Below are 20,058 nucleotides of genomic sequence, written 5' to 3'. Positions count from 1 at the left end.
TACATATACATATACATTCCTTCAATGATCTGCAGACACGAAGCATGAAGAAAAACATTTACACAACAAAAGGCTTAGCCATGTACGTAATACTGTTTTTCATAAATAGAGAACAATTTCCATTAGTTGTTGGAAATTTGGACAGCCTCTGAAAAATTTCACTGATAAGTGATTTCTGCAGGAGTTCTCGCGTTAAAAGTCAACAACATAGTACTTGGCTTATGCCAGGGCTTCAAGAGTCACCCTCTTGACAGCAACATTGAATCTACTACGTCCTCTGCTCCTGTTCCAACAAGCTTGCCTAAGCTTCCACTTTCATCGTACAGTGGCTGAGTGGTTATGAACGAAACGACCTCCTGGTCCTCTCATACGTTTGATCAGCTACTCTTGCACTAAGAATAGATGACAACAATGCTGCGCTCATATTCAGTAGCTGATGAACTGAAAAATCACACTGCCCAACGTCTTGTTAATAGCAGCAGCCAGAACCACACCAGTACGCCACAGCACAAACGAAAAGTCCACGGTAGAGAGGGAATCAGCAGACGGTTTCTTGCAAACACAAAGTGAACGTGGGAGGAGGGGCACTGCTCGACAACGTTTCGGCAAAGCGCTCGTCAAGGGCGGAGTCTCTACTCCGAGGAGGAAATTGGAAGCGTGTTAGGATGGGGACCTTGTCCACGTATGATGGCCCCTAAAGAGGTAGGTGTTGGATCAAGTCGGGGGTCGGGCTGAGCAAAGTCAATCAAATTCGACGACTGCGTGCTTACATGCACTTACATGCGTACATGCTTACATGCATCGAGCAGCGCAATGCGAGGGAGCAGCAGCATGTCTCGGAGGTGTGACGACGAAAAGGAAAAAACGGGTTCATATTTATGCCCTCTCCTCCTGCTGAACCACCGCTTCAACTCTGCAGCGTTTACGAACACATCAGAGCAGGGTAAAGTTGAGTCAACCTGCCCCTTAGGACAGAGTTCACTGGACTCGACAAGTCGAATCCCGACCCGGCTCAGCGCGCGTTTACATAAACCCAATATCCAACTTTCGACTCGATAACTCGACTCAACTTAGCCCTGTTGGGTTCATGTAAACGCTGCTGGGGTAAACCTTGTCCAATCATGAAGGCTGGTAAAGAGGATCACCTTTTTAGCAGCCACGATGGCAGGACCCTCCGCTTCCCTCCTTCTCAAAGCAAGCACTTTTCCCCTCTCCTGTTCACTTCGTGGGTGCTAAATGAAAGGGCATTTGGAAGATGGCGGAAGTGGGCTAAACTTGTACGTGCGGCGGGCATGTATCCACTTGGCTGGTGATCCGTGGCCGCCAGGCCGCAATTGTGCCACGCAGTGCGAGCACCAAACAACCACCAGAAAATATCGCAAAGCAGCGATGACGAAGATACAAGGTGGTGACGCGGATGGAGAGACCCGAGCGCAGCGCTTCGTTTTCCCAGGGTGCTCTGCACAGCCCCTGGGGGGCACGGCGGGAAAGGAAACTAATCAGTCTCAGGGAAATAAAGAGCTCAGTTTTCAGTAAAGGTGTAGAAATTTGAGCAAGATGATGACACAAGTGCAGTGTGCGGTAAATCTGCAGGAACAACTGAGCATCGCATACTCAAATGTGGCAGTACCAATCCGGGTGTCGATGCAGGCACACTCTCCTCTAGGCCCCATGGTTTTCAGATAAGAAAGGTCATTGAATCTGCGGCAGAAGCTAGCAAAAGGCAGTTGGAAGATCGGTGACTAAAAAGCAGAGAGGTCACAGGATTAAAAATTGCGTTTAAAGAGAATGCACAACTTCTAGGGCGGCTCGCTCGCGCCACCACCCGCGGCAGGAAGACCTGCCCGTGCGTGCAAACTTTGTGGCTCACCTGCAAGCTCCGACGAGCAGAAGACCTCAGCTGCAAGGCCCGCAGCTGCTGCTGGGCCTCGGCCACAGAGTGCCGCAGCCGCTCCAGTTCCAGCTGCATTGCCTCCTCGGGCACTGAAAGAAGCGGTCACACCCTGCGTTCGCTGCTCCGAACAAAGCGGGGGCAGCTCATAACAACCTTCCAGGGTCACAAAGGTCAGGAACATACACACCACAGCCAAAAGAACAAAAGAAGACTGGACACTGTTCTCAAGCTGTCTGACATTTTTTCTATTTGCGTGGCTCTGTTCGTCGTTTCATTTCATTTCATTTTATTACTTTAAAGACCCCTGGCGGGGTGGGATTAGGGGTGGGATGAGCAGAAAAGGAGCAGAAACAATGCGATTTGCGATCATGTACAAAAATGTTGGTGGTTAGGTTGCTAGCAAATGATAAAGGATATGCTGGAGAAGGCATTTGCAATCTTTAGCTGCACAGGGGAATAAGGAGGCTGAACAAGTAACAGTTCGGGCACGTGGGCGAAAAACTTGAAGCGTGAGGCTAGTGCAGTGAGAAATGTACGATGCTGGCGTGATGGGCATGGTTCAGTATGAGTAACAGAACTTGTGGTACAGTGACAGCGTGGCTATGCAACGATGAATGGAAAGAGGCGATAGTGCTGATTGAGTTTTTAGGGCTGGAACACTGGCTGGAACGCGAGTAAGAAGAATGAATGAACCTTGTAGCGCGGTTTTAAACGGCTTCTAGACCGTTACAGAGGTTAATATGGTGCGGGTCCCATACGGCGCATGCATATTCAAGTTTAGGTCTAACGAGTGACGTGTAGGCGAGCAATTTCACGTGATGTGAGGTGAGGCGAAGGTGACGTTTAAGAAATCCCAGAGTTTTGTTAGCAGATGATATCACGTTAGCAACATGTGCTTTCCATGTTAGGTCATTAGATAATGCGACGCCTAAGTAATTGGAAGATGATACAGATTCTACGGACTCGTTAGTGATTTTGCATTGGAAGGCATGACTCTTTTTGCAACGGGTAATGGAAAGAAGCTTGCATAAGCCAATTTGCACGCCACTATTCAATTCAGTTAAGGTCCTGCTGGAGGGCTTATTGATCAGTTATGTTTGTCACTTGGCGGTAAATTACGCAGTCGCCAGCAAACATTCGAATTTGGCAGGATACATACTGTGGGAGATCGTTCATTTATAATAAAAACAATAGGGGTGCAAGAATGGAGCCTTGTCGTATGCCGGATGTTACAGGGAGAGGGTTGGAAGACTGGTTATTTACAATGACTGACTGAAAGCGATTTGTTAAAAAGGCCTTGATCCAGTTTAGCACGTTCGGATGTAGGTTTATAACAGAAAGTTTTTGTATTAATCATAGATGTGGAACTTTATCAAATGCTTTAGCGTAATCCAGTCAACTTGAAGGTTAGCATCTAGGTCAGCGTGCAAGTCGTTGAGGAACATGGCTAGTTGTGTTTCGCATGAATACCTCTTGCGGAAACCGTGCTGGGATGGATGGAAGAAATTGTTAGCGTCTAAGAAGTCCATTACCGGAGAGTATACGAAATGTTCCATGATCTTGCACGGGATGCTAGTTAGAGAAATAGGACGGTAGTTTGGGGGGCAATTTATGTCACCTGATTTGTAGAGTGGAACGACCTTCCCAACTTTCCAGTGTTCCGGAATGAGACCTGTAGAGAGTGATTGCGAAAACAATAACTCAAGACACACTACACTGATACGTTTCGTGTTTTTTAGTACCTTAGTGCTTATCTCGTCGATGCCGGCTGAGAAGGAAAGTTTCATTTTCTCAATTCAAGACGAGATGCCAGTTGAAGAAAAAGTTACTGCGTCCATCGGTGAGGTGGCATTAGTAGCAGGTATCCATGGAGTGAAAACTGGCGAGAGCACCGTACTGAAGATGCTAGCGCATTCTGTGTCGGAGGCTTGAATACCGGATGCATGAGTGAGAGTGATTGTGATGGTGCGGGATTGATGACGCGCCAAAATTTTTGGGGCTATCGCATAGCATGCACGGTAGGTCGCTCTTAAAGTCAAGTATTCTTTTTCAGCTGAACACTCCGGGATTGCTTTTCAATCTGGCAGCGCGAAAAAGCCACTTTCTTTTTATTCTCGAGTCTTTGTAGTGTCTTAGAAAACCAGGCTTTAGAGCGATTTTCACGAAAAGTTATTTTAGAGATAAATTTTTGCGTTAGTTCATGGAGTTTGTCTTTAAATATTAGCCAACTCTCGTTAACAGATCTCTGGTTATAACCGGCTTCGAAGAGTGGGAAGCCAGTTCATGATTAATGGCATTGTAGTTACCCTTGTCATACAGGGTGATTGTTTTCTTTTGTGTTTCATGGCGCTCGGTGCGGAAGGAAAAATCTGCTTGAAGGACTTTACGATCGCTAGTGGGCTCTACGTGTGTACTGGATGATAAACTGTCAGGATGAGAGCTTAGTATGAAGTCTAAAATGTTGCTCCAATCGCCTGCGATGCGTGTTGGGCTGGTTACTAGATGGTGAAGATTAAATTTGAAACAAACATCTATAAAATCCCTTGATTCTGCACTGACTGGCTGTGCACGAGAGAGGTTGAGCCAGTTTACTCCCGGATAATTGAAATCATCAAATGGAAGAATATGCGTGTTGATGTCATGAGTTGGTTTAGCATATTGTTGAGTGAAACGGCTAGCATGCGGAGGCCTATAACACACGCCGATTTCGACTGAGTGCGGTGAAGTACGGCACGAAAGCCACAGTATCTCCAAGTTAGATGGGAGGCGGATGGGCGAACAAGATAATTCCGGTCCAGCAGCAATCAGTACACCACCCCCTCGAGAATCTGTGCGGTCCTTTCGATAAACAGAAAAATTTGGCAAATCGGCGATATCATTAGTAAGCCAGGTTTCAGTTAATAACAGCATACTGCTGCTAGATGATGTGACTAAGCTAGAGATGCGTTCTTGTTTCGGCATAAAACCGCGAACCCTAGTGAAGGCTACAGAAAACGAAAGATGATTACTTGGTAAAATACGGGGACGGGTATTGATTACTTTTGGCAGAGGTGACCGCTAGGGTATCTCTTTAACCATCTGCGATGGGATATCGTACATGTAACGCTTAGTACTGATCTGCAATGTCTTGTAGCGAAGTGAAAATTTGCTTCTTTTTTTTTATTTGGCGAATGCTACACGGTGGCTACGCGCAGTTTGGACACAATGAGAGAAGTCTTCGCTGATGCTGTAGGATGTGTTCTTTAGTTTCCAGGCATTTGAGAGAATGATTATTAAGGCCTTTAATAGCTCATGCTCAGGTGCACCTCCTCCTCCGTAATTTCCTTTCCTCAAATTCATTCTCTTCCCTCTCCTGCTTTCAGTCCTCTGCAGACGGATGAATGATGGGTCTTTCTTCTTTCACTCCCACTGCCTCCCTTCCTGTAGCTCTTGCAGCCCCAAACAACAACACAAAAGTGTGATTCAGGCGTCCACTGGCACAGGAAGCAAGTTATGAGCGCTTCCTTTCCTTAAAATGATACGAGTGTAAAACGCCAAGGCCAATGAACACAATGAACGCAGAAAGACAACTGTGAAGGCGACACCGTGAAAACACTGCAATCAAAATAGAGACCGCAGTCACCAAAGACAATAAAAACCGCACATGTGGGACGCCTGCCATGCGCCCAGCGGTTTGGGAAAGCAGCGGTGGGTTGACCACAAGGCTTTCTTCGCCAAGCACACTTCAGAATTTCCAAAGTATCTTCAGTAAATTTTTTCTTCACTCTCAGCTTATGTTTCGGCTGCATTAGTGTCCTCAAGGCCATAAAATATTAGATCGGTTTTCGGCGTTGTCTAGGCGTGCTTCTAGTGCAGAGAAGACTAAGCAGGCTGCCAGGGTGGCGTTAGTTCGGACAGTGTCAAGGTGCAAGGTTTTTAGGGTTCGGCAGTGGTTCTCGAGATCGGTCATTCTTTCGTTCAGATTGGAGATGGTTTTGGTTTGTCGTTAGCAGTTGGTTTTTTAGTTCACCCACATTGGCGATAAGTTGAGATTGTCTGCCTGAAATTTTTTTGCAGCTCGGCAAGAATGGCGACAGAATCAGGAATAACAACAACAGAAGGGAGCGGGCAGTGACAGCACTGTGGGCCTGGTAGCTGAAGTAGTTACTAGTTTTCTTTGTGAACAGGCTGTATTGTTGACCAACCTTGTAACTTGGGAAAAAACCCACCTAGGCGCAAATGATTTCACGACACAAAAAAAGACGAGGAGACAACGGACTTTTTGTGTCGTGAAGCCATTTGCGCCTAGGTGGGTTTTTTCCCAAGTTACAAGATGAATAACCAACTAGCCCGTCAACATGCCTTACTGACCAACCTGCATTGTCAGGAAGAGCGGATTAGTGATCTTTGCCATGGCCCAGCCACCAAGCCCACGAAGTGTCGCTGACGGATGCTGCGGTTTTATACTTGAAGATGGTGATGGGGCGATCCAGGTGGCAGCGAGGGATGGGCAGATGATCCGCGACGGTGTGTCGACGGCAGTGGTGACATTGACGCAGCCACCCTCAAATCCGCCGCAGCCAAGATAAATTGCAGGTAGGGCCTGACTGCGCAGTCGTCGTCAGGCCAGGCAGAAATGCAACGATGATTGTCAGGAAGAGCGGATCAGTGGTCCTTGCCACCCATCGTGAGCTCAGTGGCCGTCGGGTGATCAGGAGGCAGTCCCGAGAGATTCCAGTATGATGGGTGGTGGTCGGTCCCCTGAATGAATGCTGCTCCTGGGAGCAGCCACTTCTCTGACGAGCGCCTCCGATGTTGAAGCCCCACAATTCCAGGTGGGTGCAGCAGGAGCTTCAGTGACAATGTCATAATTATCAAGGAAAATAATTGGAGCACATATTGTCCATGCACTCAGTGAACCAGAACGTGACGAGGAAGCGTCGTTTGCACTAGTCACATACAAGAAACGGCTGGAATAATTCGCGTAGTGCTTCACCCATCAGAGGAGGGCCAAAGCTTTTGGCAGGTGAATCCAAACCGCAGGTCGTGACAGCCACCAAAGAGAAAGTGACATCATTTACAGTACGGACGAGAGCTTCTCTGTCAGTGCTGCTGCCTTGGCAGCTGCTTTGGCCATTTCATTTCGGCGTACTGAGACATACACAAGTATGTCGGAGTAGTGAGACTTATGCAAGAAACAAACACACATACTGCAAGTAACGAAGGGGAAATACGTGATGGGCAGCTTCTCGAGTTCTTGAGAGGCGCTGGAGTGATTTCAGCTCGCCGTCAGACAAGGTTCCAGTGCCGCGAGTGGTGGAGTGACTCAGTGGTTCTCACGTTCAGGGAAGACCAACCTCTGCCGCACTCCGCAAGCCATCCCACTCAAGAGGCCCTTGTGGCGATCAGCTGTCCGCCCCGATGCAGCACGACCTGCTCAGAGGGGGACACTTCCCTTCTTCATCTCTCCTCCTAATCTCGACTCAGTGACACACTACCTGTGTGCGATGCCTGCTATTCTAGCACCCCACCACCGGGCTTCAGCTGTGCCCCCTTACCCGACAGGCAGTCAGGCGCAAGGTTCAAATTCTGCGGCTGCCTACACATTCGACACCAACGCCTGCTCAGAAACGACCTGTTCCGCCTCGGATCGCTCAGTGATGCGCGTTCAGCGTCCTTAGCTCAGGCCTTCGGCAGCAGCAGGTCAAGCATCCGGAGATTGGTTTTATTTATTTTTATTTACACAGCACTGCAGACCTCATGCACTCCAAGCAGGAAGGGCAGATAACAAGGCATATTTACATAAAGTTTGTCACATGACACAAATGAGTGAAACAAGTCAAAGGAAATACATTGCACATACATCAAAATTCATTGCTAAGAGTCCTTTCAAAACTCTCACTGGAGGCAATCTTTTCAGGCAGTGCACTCCACTCGTTCATTGTGCGCAGAAAGTATGAGTATTTAAACGCGTTTGTTTTCGCGAAATATGGTGTCAGGGCGTGACGGGTTTTTCGTCTGCTTGAACATAAGGTGAAGAAGAAATTCCCCCTGGATGAGTGAATGAAGAAACATTTGTCCAGCAATTTTCCCTCTTATATGAAGAGGTTTAACGTTGTTTGCGGCCATTAAAGCTGGTGGGGAATCAGTTCTCTCGAATTTATTGCAAATGAATCACACAGCCCGTCTTTGTATGTTTTCTATTTCTGCTATATCTTTTTTGGTGTAAGGGTCCCACACAATAGCCACATGCTCAAGTTTGGGCCGAATAAGAGAGTTATAGGCTAATAGCTTAACATGACTGGGTGCTCCTTGGAGCTTGTGTATCAGAAGGCCAAGTTTTTTTAACGCAGATGGACAAATGTGATCACTCCAGTTAAGCTGTGAATTTATTAAAGCACCTAAATATTTGCATTTTTCGACTTCCGAGATAGTAGTGCTGCAAGCAGAGTAACTGAAGTGTCTCTTTCTTGTCATGCGCAAAAGCGCCTTCTGACCAGAATTCCAGACCATTCCTGATCTCTCACACCAGGCCACAATTTCGCGAAAAGCATCGTTCAGCCACAGAACTTGTTGGGGTGCACAGCATGCAGTCGACCAAAAACAACAGCCGCTTCAGCAGTGCAGAGCACGAGCGACTCTGCCCCGTGAGCAGAGGTTTCCTCCCTCCCATCCTAGTGGTGGTTGTTTTAAAACTCGAGTTCTTTTATCCAGTCGGCAACTTCTGGCGATATTTCTCAGTACTAATAAATACATGAGACAAGCCCTCACTGCAGTATTGGATGAGAGGCTTATATTGTTGTGTGTGCTGTCTAAGCTAATACACAGGACGAAAACAAGACAGTTACGACTTGAACCTTTACTTCTGGCACGCACTACATGCATACATGTTGTGGCATTTCATTGCTATCTTTCTGCCCTGCTGAAATGAGGGAGAGAGATGCTGGGTCTGTGTGTAAAACCCAATATACGCCAAGAATATTGACAAAACAATGCCGCAGCATTTACCATCACAATATCACATCACATTTACCATTTACCATCGCAATAAGTGCTAAGCACAGAACAGACTCACAACAAGGAAAGTTTATAGGTCACTTAATTACCATTACCCGATCACATCAAGAGCTCAAAAAGTTAGAGGAGACGTCAAGGGCTTGAAAAATTACAGACCGGTCACCTTACTGTCCATTGCCTATAAGGTATTTACAAAGGTAATCGCTAATAGAGTCAGGACAACCTTAGACTTCAAACAACCAAATTATCAGGCAGGCTTTCGTAAAGGGTACTCGACAATAGATGACAATGCGCCATATTCACACTATCAGTCAGGTGATAAAGAAATGCACAGAGTATAACCAACCACTGTATAGAGCCTTCATTGATTACGAGAAAGCATTTGACTCAGTGGAAACCTCCGCTGTCATGCAGCTATTGCGGAATCAGGGTGTTGAAGAGGCTTATGTAAAACCACTGAAAGATATCTATAGCTTTAACCACGTTGAAATTCGGGCTTGTTGGTTCATACTTCGGAGCAATAGCACAAACAGGACAAGGGACAAAAAAACGAGTGGACACACACAGCGCTAACTTCCAACAACTTTATTGGAAACCAAAGCACAAGAATTTATACATGCATTTGTACCGTATCATCTCAAGGCATGTGCAAAATCACTGTGAGCGTAGGTAATCTACTTTTTTTGAAAGTCTGACAGAAGGAGTGCTTACACAGGCACTTTCTAACCTGCCTATCTTTTCTGCTTCGATAATTTCACGAGTGCGCTTGTCATTACTTTTTCCAACTAAAAAACATTTGTCAAGTTGTGCTTTGGTTTCCAATAAAGTTGTTGGAAGTTAGCGCTGTGTCCACTTGTTCTTTTGTCCCTTGTCCTGTTTGCGCTATTGCTCCGAAGTATCTATAGCGTGAGCACAGCTTCTATAGCCCTCCAAAAAATCGGCAATAAAATTCTAACCAGGAAGGGTTTCCGATGCTTTTCACCGCCTCTGCAGTCTGTGATTCGCTGATGACACTGCCTTGCTACATCACTCAGGAGATGAGCGTCAAAGCATGATCAGTGAGTTGGGCAGCAGAACGGTGGGTCTCAAAATTGACATGCAGAAAACCAAAGTAATGTTCAGCAGTCTCAGAAGGGAGACCGGTACAACTGGTAACGAGGTGCCAGGAGTAGTATGGGAGTACGTGTACATAGGGCAGGTAGTGACCGCAGATCCGGATCACGACAGCCAAATGACTGCAAGTATAAGACTGGGGTGGAGCGCATGTGGCCGGTTCTCTCAGATCATGAATGGTAGCTTACCAATATCCCTGAAGAGAAAAGTATACAACAGCTGTATCCTACCGGTACTCGCCTGTAGGGCAGAAACGTGGAGGCTTACGAAAGGCGTAAGGACAACGCAGTGAGCTATGGATAGAAGAATGATAGGTGTTCCATAAGCGTAAGGGTTTCCGTTTCCATGTGTGTGGGTTTCTGGAAACCCACACACACTGGGCAGTACTTAGATTTTCAATCCGCCCACCCCACTGGCCACAAATGTTCCGTCGCATTCGCTCTATATAAGCGAGCAGCTTGTCTTTGCTCCAGTCCTGGTCTGCGCTGTTCCGAGCAGAAAAAAGTCCCCGTCAACCTCGAGAAGAATGATTATTCACGACAACTGCTGCAGAACCAACAACTTCGCTCTCTGCAACCTGCCGAGCCCAGACTCATCGGACAACAGAAGCGCGCTAGCGTTCTTTACGCTCGGGCGACAAGTGAAGCTCTGGCATGGATAATTGCAAAACAGCAGCTCTGTCACGTAAAAGACCGTCAGGAGCGCCCACGTTACCCCAGAGTCGTGTACAAAATCCCCTGCAAAAACTGCGATGCCTCATACATTGGAGAGTCAGGCAATTTCAAAAGAAGATTAAGAGAACACAAGAATGACGTCATTCAACCTCCTGGCAGAGCATGCTGAAGAAATGAACCACACCATTAGCTCGGAGAACGCTGCAATCTTAGATACCATGAAACCCTTATCGTCACAACTGCTTTTAGAACCTTTTTATATACAGACTACGGCATGGGCGTCCGGAGGGGGGGGGCAAGGGGGGGCGGCTGCACCCCCCTGGAAAATCACTCGAAGCGTGAGTGATGGCCGCACGCCAGGGGCGGTGGTGCGCTCAGCCAAAAGGGTAAAAGCAGCCCCGCTTCCAAGCTTTGGGTCACATCTGCGAAATGCCGCGTCCGGGCGGGCGTCTTTACGCCGTTTTCAAACCACGCCGTCGTTAGCTCTGTTGAAGGGCGACCTGTTGCAGACATACAGCGGCACCGGCGAGCATGTGTTTCGAGCCGTCTTGAGATGGGTGTCTGTTTCTTTGATCTCTAGAGAGATAGCGACACGGAGGCAGACAGTGCACAGGGCATCTTCAGGAGGGAAGGACAAATCAGCCGTGTCCACCCCCGCTTTGTCGGGCTGCTCAGGGGCAAGCGGGCGAAGAGTTGGCGCCGCCGCCGCTCGCTGTCTCCTCCGATCCACGGGAGAGCGCAGTTCGGTAGAAGCGCCGCATTCAGAATCTTCGGCAAAGGGGATTAGCTCCTTTTGTTCACGGCGACGCAGTCTCCAGAGGCGCCCCCACACCAGCGTTCCTTGCGTCTTCTCTGAAAACCAGCGCCTTTGGTCAACGCAGCCCGATGGCGCCTGCCTGGCTCGCCTGTCACCTCTGGCTGGGCCTCAAATCACAACAGCGCCCGTGTACTGTACGATGTCAGTGCATGGTAAAGAGACCCAGGTGGTCGACATTATCCGGAACTCTGTACTACTTTGTCCCTCATAGCCTGAGTCGTTTTGGGGCACTGAACACCATAAAAACACACAAAACAATTTTTCCGACCGGAGTGGCGAGTGTCCCTTCCCCTTGGAAGTCGCGCGGAAGTAAACCCTTGCACGTGTGCGCGCCTCTGTGTTTGTGCTTCGGTGTTTTAGTGGCCGGTTGTCAACGAACCTGAGAACAACCAAGACAGCGGACGAGAAAACGACGAGCGGCGAGCAGTGTGTGTGCCGTTGCTCGGCTGTGCGGATGCGCGAGCAAGATGGAGCGAGGTGTATGAAGCTGCGAGCGTGCATTTATCTTGTAAATAAGTTTTCGTTGTATATATAGTCATCTTTTGTTTTCAACGTACCCGTTCAACCGTTTTTCCAATCAATGTGTGTGATGAGTGTGCACCGAGAGCGTGTAATGAAGTACAGAAATGAATTTATCACCCGTGTAATCACGCAATTCGCCCAGAAAAATCCGAGGCGTCTACAGTTGCTGTTCAAGGAAGACTGACTGAGTGACAGTAGTTGCGTGTTTGTGACGATATTGTGCTGTGTGCTGGTCATCAATCCGGGTGAGTCGAGAACCCGTATGCAGCAAGACTGAGCACTTTTCTCCACGAAGTGACAGTATCTTTTTCCATTTTTTATTAATTTTAATTGTTTCTTCGTTGATAAACTCCAATGTATCTCTCCTAGCCACGCTTTAATTTGCTGTTTGTAATTTTTATTTCATGTGTGTATTTCACTTATTTTTTATTTATATATAAATAAATAAATTTACTCCGCGGCAAATAGTGCCTTTTTGCTACGAACATACCCCCCCCCTCCGGCGCCAACAACCAATGGGGCCCCCCCCTGCAAAAAATTCTGCGGACGCCCTTGGACTACGGATCATGTCATTAACAGGACAAACAGCAATCTCCCGGATAACTACGCCCACTCACTGCGCTGTCAAGTGTGCATATAAGAAGCGACCCATTTCATCCATCTTTGTTATGGACAAGCGACTCGTAGGGGTCCCGAAACGTCATGTTTTAAAAGCCATCATTGGCGACTGTGTTTTATTTTGCCACTAAGCCTTTCGTTGCAATCCCAACACCGCATAGCACAGCACAGTCTGTGGCTCCTTTTAAAACCAGCGTCTGCAGCGGCTCCGCGATGAGCAGCGCTACGGCGAGTAGCGCCCATAGCGGACAGTCAGCCTGATGATAGATGCAGAGCGCTGCCACACGAAGAAAGAACCAAAAATTGTCTTTGTCCGCTTTCGGCCATCAGAGGGCACTCTCCCCCACAGACGCAGAGCAGTCTAGCCGACGGGGGAGAGTGCGCAAGAAGAGGGGGGGGCTTGGATGGTCGGATCAGCAGAATTCGGCACGCACTGTAACAATGGAGGAGGCGCTGCACGGGTTAATAACATCCTGGTCGAAATCAATACGAAGAAATGGGCTTGGGCAGGGCATGTAATGCGAAGGCAAGATAACCGCCGGTCCTTATAAGGGTAACGGAGTGGATTCCAAGAGAAGGCAAGCGTAGCAGGGGGCGGCAGAAAGTTAGGTGGGCGGATTCCTTTTAAGATGAAGAAGTTTGCAGGGATAGGGTGGTACTGGACAGGATGAATTGGAGAGGAATGGGAGTGGCCCTGCAGTGGGCGCCGTCAGCCTGATGATGATGATGGTGACATTGCGACAGCACTGGATCTTCCAACTTAATCTAACAGCTTGTGACCTTTAATTTAATTGCAAGCCACCATTTCGTGCGGCTTGCTGCATGCTTGTCTGATGCCGCTTCCATGCGTACAGATGGAAAATGATGAAGACCACGTTTACAGTGCAATACAATACCCGTTCAACAGGCGTGAACGGTGACAAAGAAGACCACATTTCAAGCACAGCTCGGACAGGCACAATGTTAAGGATCTGCCAAATGATTGTTGATGTGAGGGAAGATGTGTGAACCCCTCTTGGTCATGTGCTCAGCCTTGCCTCCCGTGTAGTGCCTTGTTGCGCTGTGTTTTTAGATGCCTTTTGCGACGTTTTCGAAAAGCTTCGTAAACAGTTGAGTAAATATGTAATGTATATTCAGTATCACAAATGCCATGTTAAAAAAGCTCCCGCGATGGCGTAGCGGCCAGATGAAGCGGCCGGCGGAACTGGTCTGTTTGTGCCGCTGCGGGTTCAAATCCCGCTCGCCCGGCTGTGAAGGTTTTTTTCTTCTTTTATTCCCAGTGTCTTCCCCAGGTGCGACGCGTGCTTTCCGCTGCAGGGAGCTCTTATGCTGTCGCTTAAAATAAAGCATTGATTCAATCAGACCACTGGCATCTCAGCCACCGCAAATAATAGAAACTTAATCAGGGGTGACAAAAGTGGAGAAGGACGTTCTGGGGGGTTCATAATGAAGAGAACAAGACAGACAGACAGGAAGGACAGTTCTGCGCTTTGTCTGTCCTTTTGTGTGCCTTACGTCCCGTCTTGTTTGTACTCGTACAAAACTCTCGTTTGTACTCATACAGCTTGTACTCGTACAAAAGTGAAGCCGAATTTTTCAACAAGCATATTTCCATTCACAAAACTCTGTAGCGTTGCTAGTTCAAAGACACCGACAGGTTTACCGTGAGTGCAAGCTTTGTCTGCAGATGATTGCATAATTTATCAAGAAATTTCTAGCCCTGACGATCCACTCCTTTTAAGCGACTCTCTGTCTGCCATTGAAAAATGGTGCTCCACGTGGCAAATGACACTGAATTCCCACAAGACGGCAGCAGTGGCTGACCGTGACATGTAAAAAGAATCCTTTAAGCTTTACATGGCCAACGAACCTCTCTTAGTCGTCAAGGCTTTTAAATACTTGGGAATTCAAATAACCTCTGACCTTTGATGGAACGAGCACATATCATATATAGAAAAAAATGCACTAAGGCACCTGCCCTATTTGAGAAGAACGCTAGCACAATCCACACAAGAAACAACGCTGTGGGTTACAAAGCATATGTTCGGCCAATACTGAAGTATGCTGCGGCAGTGTGGGATCCCTGGACCGAAACTAACGAACTTAAGATAGAAAACATCCAACGCAAAGCAGCCAGCCTTATATTTAATTGTTACAGTTGGGATATTTGCCCAACAGCCCTACTGCAAAACGCAGGACTTGAACCTGCAGCCATGCGTCGTCATCGTGATAAATTAAAGTTATTCTACTTATATTATCACAACAAAATAAAAATAGAGCAAGGAACTTTAGTTGAGCACACACCTCGCCGCCTAACACGCTCCTACTATTCTAACACAGTTGCCGCGTTTTCATGCAAAACAGATGCTTTTAAATTGTCGTCCTTTCCCCATTACACTGCAAAGTGGAATGGTTCACCCGCTGTCATTGTCAACTGCAAATCGGTGAATTTATTTTCACAAGACCTGAATAAAGCACAGGGCTCGCATGTAACCCTGTTTTGGGGAAACTTGGATGCCTTTGTTCATTGCCAAGTTCGATGTCATTGTAATCGGTCTCGTGTTGTACGTTCTGGTCCTGACTCTGTTCGCTAGCTGCGTCTGTTGCAATGTCCTTCTCATTCTTATCATTCTACCCCACTGCTGCCTCCAACATAGGCCGGCAGCATTTGCTAAATAAACAAACAAATCAACAAAATTGCAGAATGCCTGGGATGTTAAAGCATCCCTCTGTACATTCATTGTCCAGGAAGGTTTTCATCTGCAGTCGAGATTTCAATTCCAGCGTCTTCGCGCCTTTCCCTCGCGCCACTTTCTGTTGCACACTCTGGAAGGTCGGCGCTCCTCCTCCTCCGCTGGCCACACCTCCCGGGGGCGGAGCCTGCTGGCACGCCAGAGCTACGCAGCTTATTGGCCGCGGCTATGGCCTGACGTCTGAAAGAGTGTAGCCACCCCTCAACTTGCTTATGCAGGTGCGAGCAACGGAGGGGAGTGCGAACACGAAAAAGCCCCCGAGAAGGGCTCGCCAACTTTCTCGCGGGGATTCGATGATGCGTGTAGAAGTGTATTATTTGACTAAGGTATTCGTGACAACCCAATTCAGTGACTGAATGAGTTGATGTGCTCTCCTAAGAAGGTGTTTCAGAGCTCCTTTAGCACAGTCCATTGCATTTCACCCCGAGATTCTTTTGGGTGTTCTTTTTTCCCGCAGAGAAACGGAATAAACTCTTATAGCATAAAAGGAGTCCGCAGTGGACTGCGGTGGGGTTCTCAGTGCAGGACTCCACAGACTGTTCAGTTATGGAATAGCTTATATGGTTCTCTCTGTTCACTGCCAGCTAATCAATTTCATCAGGAGTCTGCGTTACTATATTACTCCACATTGTTGCATTCAAATGCTCTGTACCCACCCCTGCTATCTCTCTACCCGACAGCAGCATTTCTAAACAAAAAAGGTAAAAAGATAAAAACACAGCTACCGCCGCCCCCGGAGATTCTCGCAAGCCAACTGCATGAAGGCAATTTTTCAGCGAGGAAGGCCAGGCTACACTGAGGTTCAGTTCCACCACTGCGTCGTTTCCGGTGCCAAGAGACAGTGGCAGGAAAGAAAAAATACGCCGAATCCAGCTTTGAAAGAAATGAAACGAGATGAGCGTAGCTAGAACGAGCCCTGTTTCCACTGAGGAGAGTATGCATCCCTTAAACAAGCTGAGAGTGCGGCAATGCCTGCCAGAGCTCGGAGTGGTAACACCACCAGAGTTCGTGGAAGGTGAGAAAGACATATTCTCACCGTGGTGCCCCAGGTGTGCGGCCACCAGGCCCTCCAGCAGGGGCCCCCCCTCGGAGGGGGGCACACGCAGCAGCTCGGCCACGTCTTCCCGGAGAGCGAGCGGACCGACGCCCGACGACTCACAGGCGAGCGTGCTCAGGGTGTAGTGGTAGCCCCAGCTGGACAGGCACTCCCGGACCAGCCACAGCACCACCTGGAACAGATGAGCCAGCAAGGCCGAGGGAGCAGCTCAATGCAAATTCCTCACTGCAAGAAATGGGACGGATTCAACAAATATGGGCTGGCGTAGGTGACTGGCCTTGAATTAACAACCAGAGATCAAAGCATCCCTGCCAAGTCCAGTGAATTCCACATCTTGACCATTCTGATTTACCACCACCATCCTAACTAAACCCACTGCAAGACACAACTCTCCAATATCTAATTAACCCTGTCCGGTTCCCCCCTATTCCCACATACTTAAACCAATCCGCCCACCGAATTTTATGCCACCCCCTGCTATGCTTGCCTTCTCTTAGCAAGTCCAATACAGTTAAAGGCCAAAGGTTAACTTTCTGACGCCTCCTGCTACGCTTGCCGTCTCTTGGAACCAAGTCCGTAACCATTAAAGTGCATCGGTAATCTTGCCTTCCCATTAGATTCCATCTTCTTGATTGCGACTAGGGTGTCATTAACCAGTGTTTTTTTTCCCTCACCCATTCTGCCCGCTTTTGGTCACTTAAAGAAGTGCCGCGATGATTTCCGCATTTTTGACCAGCAGCTCAACAAGACAAGGTGCCGCACCCTTCTCGTCGATTCCTTGTCTTGTTGAGCTGCTGGTCAGAAGTAGGAACCAACACGCTCAGGTTTCAAAGTTACATTCCTCAGTACAGATTCTCATTAAGCAGATTCATCATGCGTTCCAGAGACCAGCGCAAAAAGAATTAATGAAATCGGAGCATGGAACAACTTTTGTTTGAAAGTTATTCCACTTTGAAAATTCAAAGTACAGAGATCAGAGGGAAATGCGTTTCCCTCACCCAGTACCAAGACTGGGCGCTGCCAATCGGAGCTGCACCTAGTGCACATTTAGCCGAAGGTTGCTTGCAATTGTTGCCTTGCCGGGGCAGTCGTACGCTCATGTATGTGGCGCCGCAGAAAAGGCAGGGGTGAACAACAACACACGAAGCTCCAAGAGGCGTGCAAACCATGCTTGCCTCCCATCTCCTGCCCAGCCTTTATCTTCACATTTCAGGACCAACTTGCTGCCTTCCTGGAGTGGTTTGGACAACGCTTGCCCCCCACGAAGGCTTGAAATGTAATGGACAGTGCAGCCCCTAGCATTATTCATATTAGAGAGTTATAGCATATCGTTACCGCGTTTACATTACTGTTTACCTTGTTACCGGACGACGGACTTTCCGGTTAGTGTTCCGCACGCTAGAAGACGGTTTTAGCATACCGTCTCTCCCATAACAAGTTATCGTAAGGGGAAAACGAATTATGATGATGATGATGATGGCAGATGACCAGCATTAATTTCAAACAAAAATACGCATGCATTGCTAGCATTTCTTTGCAGTGAAATGCTACATGCTCTTTAAACCTCTCTTTATCTGCATATAAAGACGTGCATACTACTTTTCTGCTAACGGCAGGCTCTGCGCGGCTTCAAAAATATCCTGAGCAGTTCACTACACAGAACGCACCAAGCTTGCATAGCTGCACTCACTGCGTTGCGAACACTGTAAAAAACGCAGCTACACCTTCTGTTGCCGTGTGCAGCGTAGCTTTTTTGGATGCACGATTTGGACGGACAGACGGATGGATAGGAGCGCCACCTTTAAAACGGGGTGGTGGCAAGGTGGAAAGTTGGGCGAGTTGAATCTTATTCATGATGAAGTTTAGCGCCAAAAACGAGGACAAAGAAGGAGTGAAGACACAACACGAGCGCTTGTGTTCGCAACTAAAACTTTAATGGAAGAACACATAACATATATACCCATCTCGTGAAGTAAATCAAAAAAGAAGAAACATACATGATATGGTCAAGATAAACCTTAGAGGGCGATACATCTGAAGAGTGCTGAGGGTGCAAAAGGTGCATAAAAGGTGCAAAAACAGGAAACTTCATGGTCACAATCACGAAGGCGAAACCAAAATATCTAAATGAGTTCTTTTCGCATTCGTGACTGCTGTGGCAAGTCTGTGCAGGTTCATGCCTTTAAGTAGCTCATGCCTTTAAAGGGATACTGAGGCGGTTTTCGAATCAGCTAACCTTCTAGGGTTTTGAAGTAGTGTCATTGCTGATCACGTCTGTGAAATTATTTTTTCGATTTTGGCTAAAACAGTGGCGCAATCACCAATTAAAAACGCGATGTTTAAATTTCCCGCGCCCCGCGCGAGCGCAGGAGAGGGGAACAGCGGAGAGAGAAACCTCGTCCATGTCGGCCAGCGTGACGTCATGTTGAGGAGCCGGGGATGCTTCGGCGCACGCGAGCGCGCTTTCAGCGCGCGTTGTTTCTCGTGCTGCATGCCTTGTTCCTCGTACTGCGAGCGTTGCGACGTACAAAGCGTGTCAGCCGACCTTGAGAATCAGATTCAACAGGTACTACTCTGCGTTCGTGTCCACGAACAACTACGGCCGCGACTGTGTCGTCTTCCACTGTTTTCCGCGAGACCACAAGCTCGCAGCGCAACCGCTCGCTGCTGTGACAAAGAATTCAAGCCGACTAAAGCAAGCTTACTCTGCTCGAAACACTTTCGTAAAAGCGGCTACGGGCAGAGCTTGTCCTAGTGTGATCTCTGGAGATTTCTGTCGAAAAGGCGCGGCTGAACCATGACACAGTTCCATCGATTTCCTCGCGCATAAGAGGCGTGTCACCATTCCGAAGAAGCGCCTCTTTTAAAAGTAGAAACATGCTCACTTAGCCCCTGAAGAAACCTTATAGAGGCTTAAGCATGTGTCGCTCTCCTCAGCTTAGGTGCGGCCAGACCACCTGAGACGTGCTCAGCAAGGCTCGGTTAGTGATTTTATACTCGGTTCGACGTCTCCAAGCAAGCAAGCAAGCAAGCAGAGCAAAGCACAATAAAGCAAAGCAAGCAAGCATCGAAGCTCTTCATATGCGGCATCTCGTTTAATCCTAGCAAAGCAATTAAAATGAAAGCGTTCGACGTTGATTTCGGATGCAAATTTATGAGTGAAATGAATGCCAACCGAGTTTTTGCAAAAAAACACCGCAACCTTACTCGGTTTCGTCATCAAGTTGTGGCAGCGGGCGAGTTGCAGCTAGCTTGGCTTTTCCTCTCCCTATTCTGTTTTGCACGTGTGTATGCTATATATTCTGTTGCGAAAGCAATAAATCTAGTTGATAGTTTGCGCTCTTTCTGTCTTCTGCCTCTTCCTGTGTACGTTTGTTCGTGTGCGCAACGCCATCTCAAGAAAATAAACACACATATAGTTGGCAACTACTTCACTGAACCTAAACTGCAAATCTAGGAAGGGCGAACGTTTCCGAGGCAGCGATTAATATTTTCTGGCATCTGCTGAACGCGCCAGGAGTGAAGCGTTTTTGTGCGCGTATTTGGCTTGGTTTCCAGCGCACCATGATTGCGTCACTATCTTGTGGTCACATGCCTCTCAGTGCTTGGCCACT

The 20,058-nt window shown here is 47.9% G+C and overlaps 1 protein-coding gene across 2 annotated transcripts in view; it reads right to left on the bottom strand.

The window, feature by feature from the left end:
- LOC149367547 (uncharacterized) overlaps nt 1–20,058 on the bottom strand; it is an 88,086-nt gene that overhangs the window by 40,972 nt on the left and 27,056 nt on the right. For both annotated transcript variants that reach the window (XM_089556127.1, XM_089556134.1), the window contains exons 2-3: nt 16,424–16,616; nt 1,871–1,983 (exon numbers count right to left, since the gene is read on the bottom strand). In XM_089556127.1, coding sequence (XP_089412253.1) covers nt 1,871–1,983; nt 16,424–16,616 — 306 coding nt within the window. The remainder of the gene's footprint in view (nt 1–1,870; nt 1,984–16,423; nt 16,617–20,058) is intronic.

The sequence above is a fragment of the Amblyomma mixtum genome, chromosome 1, assembly GCF_055824585.1.
Source record: "Amblyomma mixtum isolate Tamu chromosome 1, ASM5582458v1, whole genome shotgun sequence".
NCBI lineage: Eukaryota > Metazoa > Arthropoda > Arachnida > Ixodida > Ixodidae > Amblyomma > Amblyomma mixtum.
The sequence above is the reverse complement of the archived record's forward strand: the minus strand, read 5'-3'. Positions and strand labels throughout refer to the sequence as shown.